The sequence below is a fragment of the Coturnix japonica genome, chromosome 4, assembly GCF_001577835.2.
Source record: "Coturnix japonica isolate 7356 chromosome 4, Coturnix japonica 2.1, whole genome shotgun sequence".
Lineage (NCBI taxonomy): Eukaryota > Metazoa > Chordata > Aves > Galliformes > Phasianidae > Coturnix > Coturnix japonica.
Window position 1 is genome coordinate 27,464,447 of NC_029519.1, and position 15,723 is coordinate 27,480,169.

A 15,723-nucleotide genomic window follows, 5' to 3' on the forward strand; every position below is an offset into this window, starting at 1 on the left:
CTAATCAAGATACTCAATACCTTAAGAAAAATCTTATTCCATTTACTTTAGGGCACATGCCCTAGAACACCCAGTGTAGCCTCCAGGGGTGGAGACAAAGGTGAAACATGACTTTGAACAGCACAGGCTTCATAAACCAAAGGAAGAAAAGGCAAATCTAGCACTCAGGGAAAGAGGCCATATTAAGGCACAGAGATACCACAGCACACTGAGAGACAGAGCAGCACAGAGTTTAAATACTGAGAGGATTAAGACCTGAGAGAGCAGTCTGGCCTTTGTTCAGACTGGGGAACACATTCAGATCGAATGGATACATTCTGTACAATGAGCATCCTCACATGGAAGTTTTCTTCTCATCTGGCAATTTTCACCACTTATAAAGATATAATATTAAAAAGAAATAAATGAACATCAGTTTGTAAGAAGAACAAACAAAAGCAAAAAAACAAACAAAAGAGCAAACAAACAACCACCACCAAAAACAATAATACCCAGGGGCACCAACACATGGTATGGTCATTCCTGATAACGTCCTGAGGATAGCCAGTTGGTTGGTGTTGTCTCCTAGCCTCAAGCCAAGAGGAACACAATCCTTTATTATGCAGGCATACACATGAATTTAAATGGACGTGTTCCACTTTTTCACTCCCTTGGTTTATCTTTCTCCTCTGCTGTCCTTAAATGGAGGAAAAAGTGGCTTTGCTACTTGCAGATCTTAAAAGAAAAAAGAATAAAAATCAGAGCCAGGAGATAAAAGCTACTTGGACATGCTCCAGGAGTGATTTACATGAAGCCCTTTCGTTCCTTTCTTATGGCATTTCTTGACCTTTCAAAACAACATACAAACATTGCGAAAAATCTTTACCCTCTACCATCATCACCAGATACAAAAAATTTTATACAGAATTCTCAAATGAAGAGGAGTTGAAAATACTATTATTGTAATGCCTTTTTTTCCCTATTAAACAATTAAAAAGCAGGGGGTTTTTTTTTGTTTGTTTTTGTTTTTTCAAGCTTAAATCAGTCTCTTATTCTAAAGATACAGAATATTGCATCTGTGTTGAGAAGTGAAAAAATAATATGCTGTGCACTGGAAGTGCACACAGCACAGCAAGGGAACGCATCAGGTAACACTGTCAATAAAAGCTCAGGTAACTCCACAAACAAATGAGTTCTTTAGCTGTCCTACAGACTGAGCTCTGCACCCAGCTGCCAAATTTAGGTGCAGAGTCAGGCTGACCTTTGTTGCTCTTTCTGCTTTTAAAATATTCTTTCTATTTCTGTTCCTGCCCCACACAGCTGAATTCCCTGTCCTGCAAATGCTTTTCAATCAAACTGATAGAACCCAACTAGTGCAATAGTTAAGCAATACCAATGACCTTCTCTCCCCTGCAATCAGCCAGAAATCCAGTAGCCCTAACTACATTTACATATTTGATAATTTCCTTTGACCTTTACCTTTGCTGCTGCACCCTCCTGACCTGGCAGCACGTACCTGACAAATGCGAATCTTGTCATAGTCCAATGCCCCAAAACAAAGAGAGAAGACATGGAGGGTCTCTGTGATAATTTTACAGCACTAAATGAAGAGAAATTACAACCTGTGAGCAAGAGCCACATCACAAGCCACAGGCAGACAACCCAACTGGGCTACATCTTGGGTGGAATTCAGGTTATGGCCATGCTCGTCTCATTGTACAGGCAAATTTGTACACTGTGGAGCTGTAACTTCTTAAAGATTATTTTTCCTTCTGTTCATTTGTGGAGTAAGGACATAACCCTCATCTCCTCTCATAGTTATCTCACATGGTCATAGTGCAGCTAATGATTTTCAAGTCAGGGATGGGTACACTGAAAAGTCTCTCAATTCAATTAATTAGCGCCACAATAGCTTTGTGGGGTTTTTTCCCCCACTTTTGGATTTCTCCTAGAGCACCCAACTAGACTATGTGAAATATACTGCATTGTATCACAGTACAAAGTTAGTATACAGCAGTAATCTTCTTCACACAGATTTTTATAAAAGTAGAGACAACCAATCCCCAGAAAAAAAAAATATAAAAATCAGCGGAGACCAACAATTCAAATAGCTTTGAAGTATCTGGACCGTGATCTGCTCTGCTATTGATTCAAACATGGTCTGCTATTCATTGCAAACTAAACTGGATGAAGCTCAGAACAACAGTACAGCGTATAGCAGTGAACATTGCTCTGGCAGCAGATGAACTAAATGACCTAAGACACCTTTTTCCCTTTTTTCTTCTATTTTTTTTTACTTAATACAGAAGCAGCTTAACAAAATTGGAGAGAATTATTGCATACATGGATGTACCATCATGAAGCCACAGAGATGCTCTTCAGAGTGTACCTTTAATCAGCTGATGTACAAAACCCTCAATGAACTATATTCATGCCAAGTGAGACAGCTTCCCACACCAGATATGCAATAATGCAGTACTGGACAGGCTTCTTGCAGAAAGAAGTCATTTTTTCCACAACTTCTGGGTGCAAAAAATGGCAAAATAGTGAAACTTTTTCAAAATAAAACAGAACAGAAAAAGAAAAAAACCCAGAGCAATAACTGTGCTACCTAAAAGGTCAGGGTACAGTATTCAACCCTGAAGGCCTGACAGTGTTACCTCAGGTACACATGGCAATAAAAGTGGCTATGAAGTTTACCCCTATGCAATGCCCCTCTACAGCCTCAGACAGTGACTGCCAAGTTTTGGAAGAGCTAAAACTTCATTCAAGCTACTTCATTTAACGCCGGGACAAGAATCCAACACCTGTATCAGACACGTGAAAACGGAAAGGACATTAACAGAAGAAATATATTTCCAAAGCAAATCAGCACAAGTTGAATGATTTCATTGTTTCAGCACCACCTTAAAATAGATAAAATCCTAATTCATAAATTCTCAGCTCACTGAAAAATAATGCAAAAAATGCCAAGTGAAACTAGTGAGAATAAAACCACTGGAATTTCTTGCTGATGATTGCAGGACATGTGCAAGAAGCTGCCAGTGTCAAGACAAATACCCTTTTCTTTGCATAACAAGGAGGATAAAATAGAAGCATAGCAAGCAAGTAGACTTAAAACATTCACTGTAAATAGAGATACTGGGATAAGATTTCATTTTTCACTGGATCTGCATTTCAATATATCTTAAAACTGAATACATATTGTAACACAATGGTAAGTAAAGCAACTATTGGCACTATTTAACACTTCTCAATTTTAAACTCCCAGAGCTCTTTAGAAGACACATAAAACTGGCATTTATTTTACCAAAGAAGCAGAAATAACAAACTTTAAAATAAAATAAAACTTTAAAAACACCTGCTCAAGTGATGAGCATCAATGCACAATTCCATCTAGTTGTAACGCATCATGATTCAAAATACACACCAGAAAGCAAGCTTTCTTAATCCTAAGCATTTTGCTTAGACTTGGTCTGTCCCACAGTTGTAGAAAAGGGGCTAGAACTCAGGAGGGCCAAGAACAGATATGGAATATTCCTAAATCTTCAATGCAAAGCAGATGTTGTCAGGGTACACCAGCCATCCTGATCTCTCAGACAAACTGACAAATTATATGCCACGGAGAGACTTCAATCCCTGCATCCGTGGGAAGATGATAACCAGGGATGACCTGCAGCACATTTCAGTAAGGACTGTGGGATAAGATGCTGAGTGCATCTCCATTGGAGTCTACCTACAAGCAATGAGCCCCTGGCATTACATCCATTCAGTAAGAACACTTTTCACTAATGCAAAAGGCAATAGTTATGTTTATTTTTATACAAATACTGTTTTGCACTTTAAAGTGCAGACAAATAATCATTAGTTATTACTTCCCCCAAGTACTATTACTGGCAATAGTCAGTAATAGGCTGTATGAAGCCACCTTCAGGCCTCTGAAAGACAAGACTGTCTAGAAAAAGCTAGCATTGGTTTCCCAATGGCAAACCACACCTGATAAACCTGATAGTCTCCTATGATAAAACAACTGGCTATGTGGACAGTTTTCTTAATGCCCAGTCTGAGCCTTGGGAGCTGGTAACTGTTGCCCCCGAGTTTTACCATCTGACCCTACTGAGAAAAGTTCAGTGTTTTCCTAAGTCCTCTTCAAGTACCCACAGGCTATTATTTGATCTGACTCCAGCCTCCTCTCACCAGACTAAACAGGCTCAGTTCTGTCAGTACTTCTTTGCAGGTCATGAACCCTAAAACCTTAATTATCTTAGCAGCCTTCCTCCAGACCCTCTATGAATACTCAGCGGTGAACTGCAAACTACTACAGTATTCTACATGCAGACCACAACTGGCCCTAAATACAGGGGATATGCTAAACGTGCTCTTCAGCGCAGTACATACTTCACCTTATTTGAGACGAGTTTCAAAATCAAGCAAACAGAATTAATAAACACAAAAACAATCCATGTTTGCTGATACTATACTAGTCCAATGACTTTCCATTCCCTGAAATCAAGTGAAACATTGCTAAATCATTCATGCTTCTTCTGATCACTTAATTTAAAGCCTTATCTTACCACTGAAATTCTAAGTTATTTGTATATGCTGAAATGCCCATCAGCTTCATGAATCAACTTAGAAAAGGAAGACTTTCCCATATGTCTCTTAAATTGGACTTGTGTACTGGTTTTTGCAATCAAGAAGACAAGGGTAACTAGTGGGTCAACTTGTACTGACTTCAAAAGCTTTCAGTATGAAGAATCAGGCATTTTGTTATGCTAATTGTTCTGATTTGCTAGAAATAAACATGCCCTAAAACAGCTTAAATAAAACCCTCAGAGGCAGGGAAACAGTTGGTGAGCCCTGAAGGTTCTGCTACAGACACAACAAGTAACATCTGACGTTCCCTGGGGTGCTGTGCTTGATGCTTTATTTTGCTGCTATTTTTTCAAGCTGCTGTTTTATATAAGACAATGTCAATGCGCCTTGAATCAATGTAAAGTGATCCTGCATTAAAAAATAATAATCAAAAAGCAGCTGATATTTGTCAAAGTGGAACTCAGAAGTCCCGCGTTACAGAATTTCCCAACTAAAGGCTCATTTTCACAGAAATTTTAAACAATGAGAAAGATAAAATGACAGCACTAAACAATCTAAAGTTGTAATATGCATCTGCTGTTCCTTCTGTTCAATCGTTGGGAATATGATGCCTACCTGAAAGAACCTACTTACAGAGCACACCCAACTCCTCAGAAGTTCTCAGGATAGTTAGGGCTGGAACGGACCTTGAAGACCTAGTTCCAGCCTCCCTTTAATGTGCTGGAACACCCTCCCATTGAATGCCCCTCTTGACCAGGCTGCTTAAAGCCCCATTCAACCTGGCCTTGCAGGGATGGGGCACCCACAGCTTCTCTGGGCAGTTTGTTTCAGTGCCTCACCATCCTCACTGTGAAGAACTACTTCTTTATACATGGTCTAAATCTACCTCTTTTAGTTTACAGTTATTATCCCTTGTTCTATCACTACACACCCTTGTAAAAAGTTCCGGATTTCTTGTACGCCCACTTTAAGTCCTGCTATAAGTTCTCAGCCTGTCTTCATAGGAGAGATGCTTCACCCTTCTGAAGCCTTCACAAAATCCAAATAAAAAATAATTCGATCCAAAGTCTGCATGTGCAATGAACTGTTATTTCACAACATATCCCAGCTTATGAAAGCCTCCCAGATCTGCTCTGGTACTCTTATAGAAATCCATACCTTTGCAGAAAGCTGCGTCTTTTTTCTACACTTTAATTAAAATAAAGCTTCACCCTAACCAGTCACAATTATTTCCGCATTTTTAAGGGGGAATAAAAGAAATAAAAACGCACAAAAAGTAGTGGACTTCAGTCTGGCTATATGGCTTACCATGCCATCTACAGCTTACACCTAAGAAAGTCTTATTTTGGGGCAGACACTTCTCTGTTTAGTTATCTGGGATTCTACAGAAGTTCTCACTGTTGCCCAAAGCCTTCTAACGAGCCATTTAGAGACAAAGCAACAAAAACTTCCTCTCAGTTTTCACTCCTACCTCTACTATCAAGGCATTCCAAGCAAGGATGAAAGTGCTTAACAACTCCCTACAATCGAGGGATGGACACTTAGAAAGTTCTGGCAACAGCTGCCCCCAAAGACAGCAGTCCAGCTCCATACAAGTACTTCCCTGAACAGCCCTCCAAGTTAAGAAAAAAATACACATATATGTAGGACAACTGGTTCCCGAGCCACTGGACTGGCTTTGGCATGAGCTAGTTCAGAGTCTTCTCAGACAGTCCTTCACTGTACTGCATCCTAAAGCCCAATGGGTCATTCTTGGAATGGGAATAGCAGTAAGGTCTTCTGGCCTTCAACTTATGCTAGAATTGTACAATCCATTTTTCTTTATTTTCCGTTTTTCTACCACTTTTCTTAATAGAAGTTCTATCTGTGTGGTTTCAATTATATCTAAGATATAGTGGCAAACAAAATTAATTATGAGGCATCAAAGAGGAAATTAGAATAAACAATGAAAAGAGTAAGTATAACCCACAACAAGCAGCTGTGCTGAGTGTTGAACTGTTGTAAAATTAGGTAATAATAGAGAGGGTTCATCAAAGGCAGTTTTGGAATTAAATGCATACAAGATATTACTTCATATCCTTGTGAAGAAATAAACATGCATTAATTTCAACTAATAACCCAAAAATTGTTACATGTTGTTTGTAGTAGGAAACTGGTGTATTTCAAGAAGCATTGTGACCAAAAATCCAAAGGAACTGAGTAGTACAAAGGCCATGGATTTGGGACTGATAAGAAAGGATATCTGCAATATACCTGGAATTGAACCACTGAAAGAAGAGCAAAAGGACCTAGGTTACTATGGAAATGCAAAAATAACTACACCTCACAAAGACGATACAGCTGGAATTAAGGCAAATGGGAGTCAGACAACCTTTCTAGTGAAGACAGAGACTTATCAACGTAATAGTTCAAGGCACCACGGTAAAATATTACTTATGAAATGTTAGTACCTGGAGCAGAACTTATATACCTCCACTATACATCCCTTCTTGGACAAGAAGGGAAAGGAACATACGCTTCTGAAATATAATATGTACTCCAAACATATTAGCAGCACAACTACTGCAACAGAATATGAGCTTTTAAACTGTAACATGAGGATGCAAATGCAAACATTCATTTTAAATCCCCATCTCCTCTGGAACCTACCTTGCATCTTACAAGACTGTGAGCACAAAACTCAGAGATCACTGGGTGCATCACTTAGTTAAACTATTTGAGAATTAAATCAGCTTTCCCACAAAAGAGAACAGGTAAGGAAAACTGTAGAAAGCTGGTTTAGATGCATTTGAAATACATTACTTCAATTTCTTACAAGTGATTTTGTGCAATATTTAATATGAAATTTAAACCATGCAGGAACGATGCTCTACTAGGCTGAGATGAGAGCGATTTGCTCTGCTTCTCTACCATCTCAAATCGATCAGGGTACCATTCTGTCTTACCTCAGTGAAGACTTAGTGATGAACTGCATTCACAGCTCACCTTTATACATTTGTACTAAACATGGTAGTTTTTACATTCTTCTGTAAATGTAGGTAGAAGATCTGTACCTAAGCTGAACCTGCTAACCCACAAAGACCGTTTCTTCCAAATGAGTGCTCTATTTATTTTAACACACCAAATTGGTTGTTACAAAGTTTTGTTTTGACTGGACAGATGGAAATGAGTTTTACCAAGATATGCCCTAGACATGACATTATTCTTCGGAAGAAAGAATAATAACTTCTGTTCAAAATGTGATGTCTTGATTACACATCAAGCTTATCAACTGTGAGGTAGGAGATCTAAATTCAAGTAGAACACTGGAGAAAACTGGTATAAAAGGGCATAACATCTTCAGACAAGGTCCAACTCCACTGAAGTAATACCCAGGATAAGGGCCTGACCTCAAGCACTGGCTGTCTGCTGCTAAAAGCCTGCAAGTGTCCTGACAGTGTTTTAGCTTTCAGAAAAAAGAATAGAACTGAAATGTTCAATATTAAAATTCTATTTCAGTAAAAACATCTTTATTCTAGGTCCTCCTAGAATAAAGAATGATTTCCAAGTGGTGGACAAGTCTCTGCATTATATTCTCAACAGACCGGTGGTTTACAAATGAGTCTATCTTGTAGTACAAAGTAGGTTCCTGAGCCAGAAAGGCCTTCCACTATCTGTAGAAACTGAGCTCTAAGAGTCAGCAACACAGTACAGCTGTTTTGGAGAAGAGATTTTCTAGTGTAAAACATAAGCCAGTGCATCCTTCTTGTGAAAGATACATGCCCCAATTCCAAGAGACTTGAATGAGTTGTCAACAGTTGGTGATATTATTGCTAGAGAATAACAGGAACATATATGTCAGGATGTCTACTATTATGTCCGAAATCGTCTGCGTGATTTGTACACAGCTCAGAGTTTCTTAATAAATAGCACACAGAAGAAACTGAAAACGAGGCAAGAATGTAATCCATTCAACCTTTACCTAGAATATGTACAGAGTCCAGAAGGACTTGAATTAAACACAATTAAGCAATATATCAAATCTAATAAGTGCACTTAGCTTAAGATTTCCCACTGACATTCGAATATCCAGATGTTTATTCCTTCCCATTTTTTTCTTTATGCTCCTTTCAGTATCAGGAAAAAGGAAGAAATTTCTTCCTATTTCCCCTTTGCTCTGAAGAAGTGATATAGCTGTTTAAACACTACATTGCTAAAAACACAGTGAAAAGTTGCTTAAAACAATCCGGGAAGTCAGTTGTGATCTCAGAATATTCTATCAGGTAAAGCAAGCAAACAAGAAAACCCCACCAGAAATACTAACAAGGTGTTTGATCTTAGATTCCCCCCTTATATTTGCTCCACATTTAACTGTATATTAGTGTTTTACACTTTCTGTCTTAGAAAGTAATTCAGAAAAGTACAAACTGAAAACAGTGCATGTGATAGAGTTAATATAACTCCACCCACTGGCTGACTCTGGAATGTCAATTTCAGTGATACTGCCCAAGTAAATCCTGGTTCCTTCCTTTTCAGTCTAATGATTAAACGCTGTCAGTAAAAACTGCCCACTCACTGAGAGATCGTAAGAGAAATATTATACCAGTCTGTTTCTTACTAGAACCTTTAAATACTGGGAGTTCCCAGCAGAAGTGACTGCAGACGTGACTAAGAACATATATATGCCAGATTTCACCCACAGACATTTAAGACATTAATGCTCTAATATAATAAAGTCTGTATTAAACCTAAACACAGCCTGCTCCCAGTGGGTATAAATTCAAACTTTCCACTTCTCTATAAGTGAAACATCAATTCTAACAGTCTAACAGTTAGATTAAGCACCATTAGCAGAGCATACATTTTAGACTCCCTTCAGCTATAACAGTACTTACGTGTACACACATGCATACTGTCCACCTGACAGAACACTGTATTACTAAGGAATGTAGACAAGTGCAAGTGCTCTCAGTTCACTTCTTTCATTTATTTTTTTCTCCCAATTTTAAGTACAAGATACTGTCAGGAAAAAATAAAAGGCTTTAAAAGCCTATTATTTTTAAGGCTGTATCAGATATAGTTCAGTTAGTTCAGTACAGATACATATTTTTATGATGTTAATGAAGTGACACAAATGTGAATAAATTGGTATGAACATGTTTTGGTACATTTATAAAATGACAGCATCTAAAAGTTTTAAGGCATAGTTTCTTTTGACTTATCCCATAGTCATTAATTTGAAGACCACTGAAATCTGTGCAGAACACAGATAATTAGATACTATGGTGACAGAACAAACTGAGTTGTCTTATGACCATGAGCCTGTGTAGATAGATACTTCCAATTGTTCCTTGACTTGCTACTAAAGCTTACCAATTCTGTGCAGTAGGCCAGTCAGCATACTTTAAAAAACAGTAAGGAGTTGAATATTATTAAACACCTACCTGAGAGCTTCATGAGGAGCTCAGACGCTGCCTTGACTGATATGTCCTGCCTCATCATATTTGCCTGTGCTTCCTGTGGCTTGAGTTTCTCCTTAGGTGCACTGGGAGCTGAGGCTTCAGATTCCTGGCCGAACACGTAGCTGGACTGAGACAAGGTTGAACTTGCAGCTTCTTCATCCTTAGGCTCATCTTTCACTTTAAACTTTGGAGTCAAGGGCTCTTTTTGATTTGCAGCTGTCAGAAGAAGGAAACAAGCTAGACTTAACAATGTGCCTAATAAATAATCATAGAACAAGTAGAAGCAAGAAGAAACAACAACCTAAAAAATGCTAGAGCGGGTACTGGAAGCAAGAATGTTAAACTGCATTCATAGATGTTTCATTCAAAAGGTAAACACCTGCATCTTTCATACCAAGGGACAGTTCTGATACACAAAAAACTGCAAGTTACCAGAGTTCAAGAAAATATTCAACATCTCTTTCCTTTGTCCCTACTCCCACAAAAAGCATCCCACAATGCCACTGGTTTGTACATCTTTTATAGGCCAGACGGATGTTCAAATACCATCACACTTAAGGGCAAATTTGGCAAAGCCCACGGGTACTACATACTGAGACCTTAAGAGTGCAAAAAAGAGACAAGAGATGATGGAAAATGGGTAAGAAAAGTAAGAGGAGTATAAAAAGAACTACAAAATCATATATCCTAAAAGTTGGTATCTTAGTTAAGAACAAAGGGATATTTATTAGACAACTCTGCACTGGTCGATGCTATCAGAGAAAACTGTTTCAAGTTCTACATCTGTTAAAAAAAAGACAGGAAGTTTAAAATGATCCTTTCAAATACTGCATGGAAGCAGCTTCTCAAAAAAGAATACAGAAATCTTGGGGGTGTTTAAAATCTGCACATCCAGTTCTGTTGTTCTCAAGCAGTCTTTCAGAGACCCCTAAGTAGTGATGGATCCTTTGTGCTACACTTGGCCAAAGGGATAGAACTAATAACACCCCTTAGATAACACTTCCAGAACCATGCAAAATAAATTCATCAGCCAACTGTATGGCCAACAGGAAGCTAAATAAGTTGCATTATTTTTCACCACTTTTTATTTTAATTCTTTATTTCTGACCATGAAGAGACACTTCCTCTCCTGCCAGTTGTTAGTAGCTTTTTCTTGCATGAAAGTCCACTTTAAATTCCCAGAAACACAGGGCAGATGCCTCCTTCAGTGCTCTAAACTGATGAGCTTACATCTTTCTCACTCTAAACTTTCATCTCCACAAATACTAAAGACAGAACATCAGCCCCCTTTTGTTCTCTTAGCTCTCTCACCATCCACTTTGCAACCTTTCTCTTCTCTCCTATGTATTTCCCTACTTCCACACGATATTCCATTGCCTACCTTTACGACTCCTATCAAATGTCACTCAGACCACACAGATAGGAAGCATCCCACAACACATTTTACTGGACATAGCAGGATATTAGAAGTCAACATCCATTGCCTGCTGCAGGAAGCTGTTTTACAAAGCTGTGACACAAACAGTAAAAGCATACTATGCAAATGGCATACTATGGGGACAGTAACAGCCAACAGAAGGTGCAGGGTACCGACAGGTCATACCCACTCATATTCTGGCAAAGGTCACTGGTTTAAGCCCTTGATGTATTTCCTCTTCCACTTCACTGTTTCCGATCTACTCTCTGGCTTCTCAGTTTCCTGGCTTATTTCCTAAGATACTCTCCATCGCAGCAGTTACCCCAAAATCCGACTCCTAGAATATCTGAAACCAACAGCCCATTTAAAATGCTCACCATCAAGATTAAAGTGGTACAAACTGCATACACATATGCAACACGTGCACACACTGGCACTATTCACTGTTTCAGAAGCAAAATCTCTGTTCAGACACGTAGTTTTTAGTACGAACAATAAGCAGTTTTACCAGCAACAGGAATAATTTTTTTTCCCTAAAAACAAACAAACAAACCCAACCAAGCAGAAATATAAAACATGAAAGGATGTTTCAATTCACCAAAATATAGATGATGGCTCTCAAACCAATCTTAACTTTATTGAGGTACTTCCAAATAAAAAAGCCTACCTGCTTTCTCCGCCACCTTTTTAGCTCAATCTGTTCCAGAGGTTGACCCAATGTGATGAATTCTCACTGAAGAAAAACAAGAACCAACCCTTTTCTGCTTCACTACCTTCCACAGTTCTTCCTCTTTAAAATAAGCCACTCTAACTGCTGCAAATATGAAAAATGCCTCCACCAGGAGCAGAGTGCAGCTCTTACAGAGCATTCCTCATGAACTTCCAGAGAGACTCTGGAGAAAAATCTTGTGAATGAATTCATTTCAAGAAGGCGTTAATTTAAATTGCAGCAGAAAATAAAGGAAGCATGACTCTGAGTCAAGAACTAAAGCATACACACCAAGAACAATCCTTAACCAGTGCAGACCGCTACATTTTTAACCATGAAATGAATTAGGCAGAGGAAGCACTATAGATCTGTGTGGCAGACAATTTTCCTATTTGAAATAGACGTGATACTGAACAGACGTACAGACATAGATCAGAATAAGTTTGCATCCATCCACCATGGTCCACCAAAAGCCACGTAAAGTTTAATGTAAAGCACCTACATGCAAGTAGAACCACTGTAACTATACTTATATCATAGATTTAAACTAGTAACTTTTTTTGGTCAGGCCCTAGTTTGCAGTAACAAAGGCCTTAAAACTAACCCCCACCACCAGAAATAGGGTAGCAAAAGAAACAAAGTGGGCACTCCTGGCAGAAATGAGCATTTATTAAACACTTTTAGCACTGAGCCAAAACTCAAGGGCAGTCTGAACCCAAGCAGATGTCAAGTGGTACCTCCATGCCCTTCATCCCAGGGCTATTCTCGAACTCTAATAGGATGAAGTCAAACACTGAGAGCTCAGAGAACCAACAACTTAAGGTAGCTTATTACAGAGATTAAACAGTTTTGTGACAGTGACCTATCCAAACTAATTCAGGAAAGGTGCAAAGTTTCCTTCCTTTCCCACCTCTTGCATTCCTTTACTTCCTAACCTGTATCAGCACTTCCACTCTGACAGCATACAACACCATGAGCCATTGCTCACTAACAGCTTTGAAACACCATGCAGGAAATCAGAGCTAAAGCTACACTGAGAACAGATCTGCCAGCACAGAATTCATAGCCTAAATGAGCTCTCCACAAAATCCATACATTCAGTTCATTGTAGTACATCTACCAGACTTCACCTATGAGAAACATAAAATGCAGTCAAGCTCCACAGTCCAGAGAAGTTTTAATGATGAATATTTGGCAATGTTAGCTGAGGAAAAAAAAGAAACCCAAAAGTAGCATTCTTATCTGTGTAGATGGTTCTGCCTGTGCTACTTTGCTTTGGACTGAAGACAGAACTAATAAGCTAAAAAAGAGGTTGATTCCTATTTGCTCTGTTAACTGATCATACCAAACCATAACAAAGCAAATAAATCACTATTGCTTTTACCCTACCTTGGATCTAAGAGTTACATACAGAGTTCCTAAAAAATGGGTAACAGCAACAATGATGCATCTGCTGGTTCTATGTGGCAGAACAGTAAACAGATATAGGGAAGAAAAAAAAAAGCACTACAAATAAGGGAAATAAATTGACTGAGGGCAATTTAAAAAACAAACAAATATTAAGAACAACCGTCTGAATGAAAGATCTTCCAAAAAATTGGAACTAGTCAAGGATTGAAGAGATGACGTTGAATTCTATTACAGCATCTTTGAACTACAAAATTATTACTGCCCAGAAGGAACACCATCATCTATCTACATACAAAAATAGATACACGTACATATACTTAATTTGTAGGTAACTTGCGTTCATCCTGAATTGCAGTGAGAACAGACTGAAGGATGCAATGCCTGCAGACTGAAGCAGTAATTTAATTTAGAAATGCACAGCGAGAGGGGTGAACAACACAGAACACCCAGCCAGCAGGCAGCAGTCTCTCGAGGAGGGCAGACAATTCCCCATTCACTCCATTTCATTCCATACCCAGAAAAAATACCAGATCAAAGAAGATTCCAAGTCGACATTTTTTATCTGCCTGGAAATTGGGATCATTTGATTAATTTGACAAAGAAGAAAATTAAAGTTTTAACACTTTTCTCAAACTGCCAAATGCCACAAGAAAAGCCACGGGCATCTGCCACTAATCTGGAAGCCTCTGATAGAAGCTGCTAACTGCACTGATCCACTCACTGAGGATTTCTACGTGCTGAAAATGTTTTTAATTGAAAAAGGAGAAATGGGCTGATTGCTTCATTTGCGAGTCACAAACAGCAAGGATTTGGTCACCTTTCCGTCTGAGCAAAGGAAAAAAAAATGAGAAAAAATTAAAAAAAAAATTCAACAACAAAGTAGTAGAATGAAAGAGGAGGCCCTGACAGCCCTTAGTCGAGAGCTCTGCTGAAAATCTCTAATGCCACAGTACACTGCTGCACCATCACAGCGACTCCATCACACAAAGATGAGACACAGCAGGATGCTCATGGCTGAAGAAAAAAGAGGAAGGTGGAGATACATTCCAAAATGCACTTCAAACTGAACTTTTTTTTTTTAATTATTATTATAGTCAGACATACCATAAAGAGAATTCACAGCACAGCTATCTGAGGAAGAAGGAACTGAATTTTATCCATGCCCTGCTGCAGCTAGAGAATCTGAATGACACACTGAGCCAAGGGCCTTCATCTGTAGGTATGGTAAAGGGAGGATGGTTGGACTAGATGATCTTGTAGGTCCTTTACAACCTTTGATTCTATTAGATCAGTTCCACAGTATTCAAAAGACACATTTCCTTGATGCTGGGCGTCAATCCCCCTTAAGGCAGCTGTGGTCAGTAAAGGTTAAGAGCTGAGACTTCTGGTTTCACTCTAATAATTGACATGTGCAGTTTGGCATGGGAGATTTCAGCTTCTGTTTGAGGACACTCAAGAACTGAATGAGGGGTACAAATGCTGCAGAAGAAGCCACTGTTGAGCAAATTGCTTTGCAAAAATAATCTATGCAAATGGAATCTGCTGCAGTCTCTCCAGTCTAAAATCCAAAGGGCTGATAAATTATGTTCAACATACTACGCATAGAGGCCACCTACAAAGAGAAGTACTATTCTTCTAGCAGGGAAATCTAGTTGGTCTCTCATTTCCTTTCAGTGATTTCTGCCCAAAGCACTGATCTGTCCAAGAGTCCTCATTGTACTTACCCCTCATGGGAATGCTAACTCAATTATATGTTATTTGCAAGGCCCTCTGCTCTGTCTTCAACCAAATAACTAACATACCGGGCTCCAAGGAAGAGAATGGGAAGCTACTTATGGCTCAAGGACATTCAGCACTGCTTTTTTTTTTTTTTTTTTTTTTTTTAATCAAAGCAGTGGAATGACAGAACAGATGATCAAGAGAAGTATGATGATATCAAAATTTGCCACCTCAGGGCTCCAAAGGACCACTTAAAATACAAGGTCTTCCAAATTATCTTGCTTAAGTATACTGGAATTGTGTAAGCAGAGGCTCAGAAAAGGTCAGCTAGTTATCCTGATCTTCTCTACAGCTGCTTTGCATTTAAGGAACTACAGTCAAACAAAATGAGACACAGCACTGGGCAGTTACAAGTCCTGCTGGTGTCACCTCAGAATACTACAATGTTCTAG

General features: G+C 38.9%; 1 protein-coding gene across 10 annotated transcripts in view; it reads right to left on the reverse strand.

Annotated features, from left to right (window-relative positions):
• The window catches only part of ZNF827 (zinc finger protein 827), a 100,275-nt gene that overhangs the window by 34,852 nt on the left and 49,700 nt on the right, over positions 1-15,723 (reverse strand). For all 10 annotated transcript variants that reach the window (XR_004307243.1, XR_001554841.2, XR_001554842.2 and 7 more), the window contains exon 5: positions 9,999-10,232. Coding sequence is in view for 7 of the 10 variants with exons in the window: in XM_015861125.2 (XP_015716611.1) it covers positions 9,999-10,232 (234 nt within the window). In the remaining 3 variants the exon portion in view is untranslated. The remainder of the gene's footprint in view (positions 1-9,998; positions 10,233-15,723) is intronic.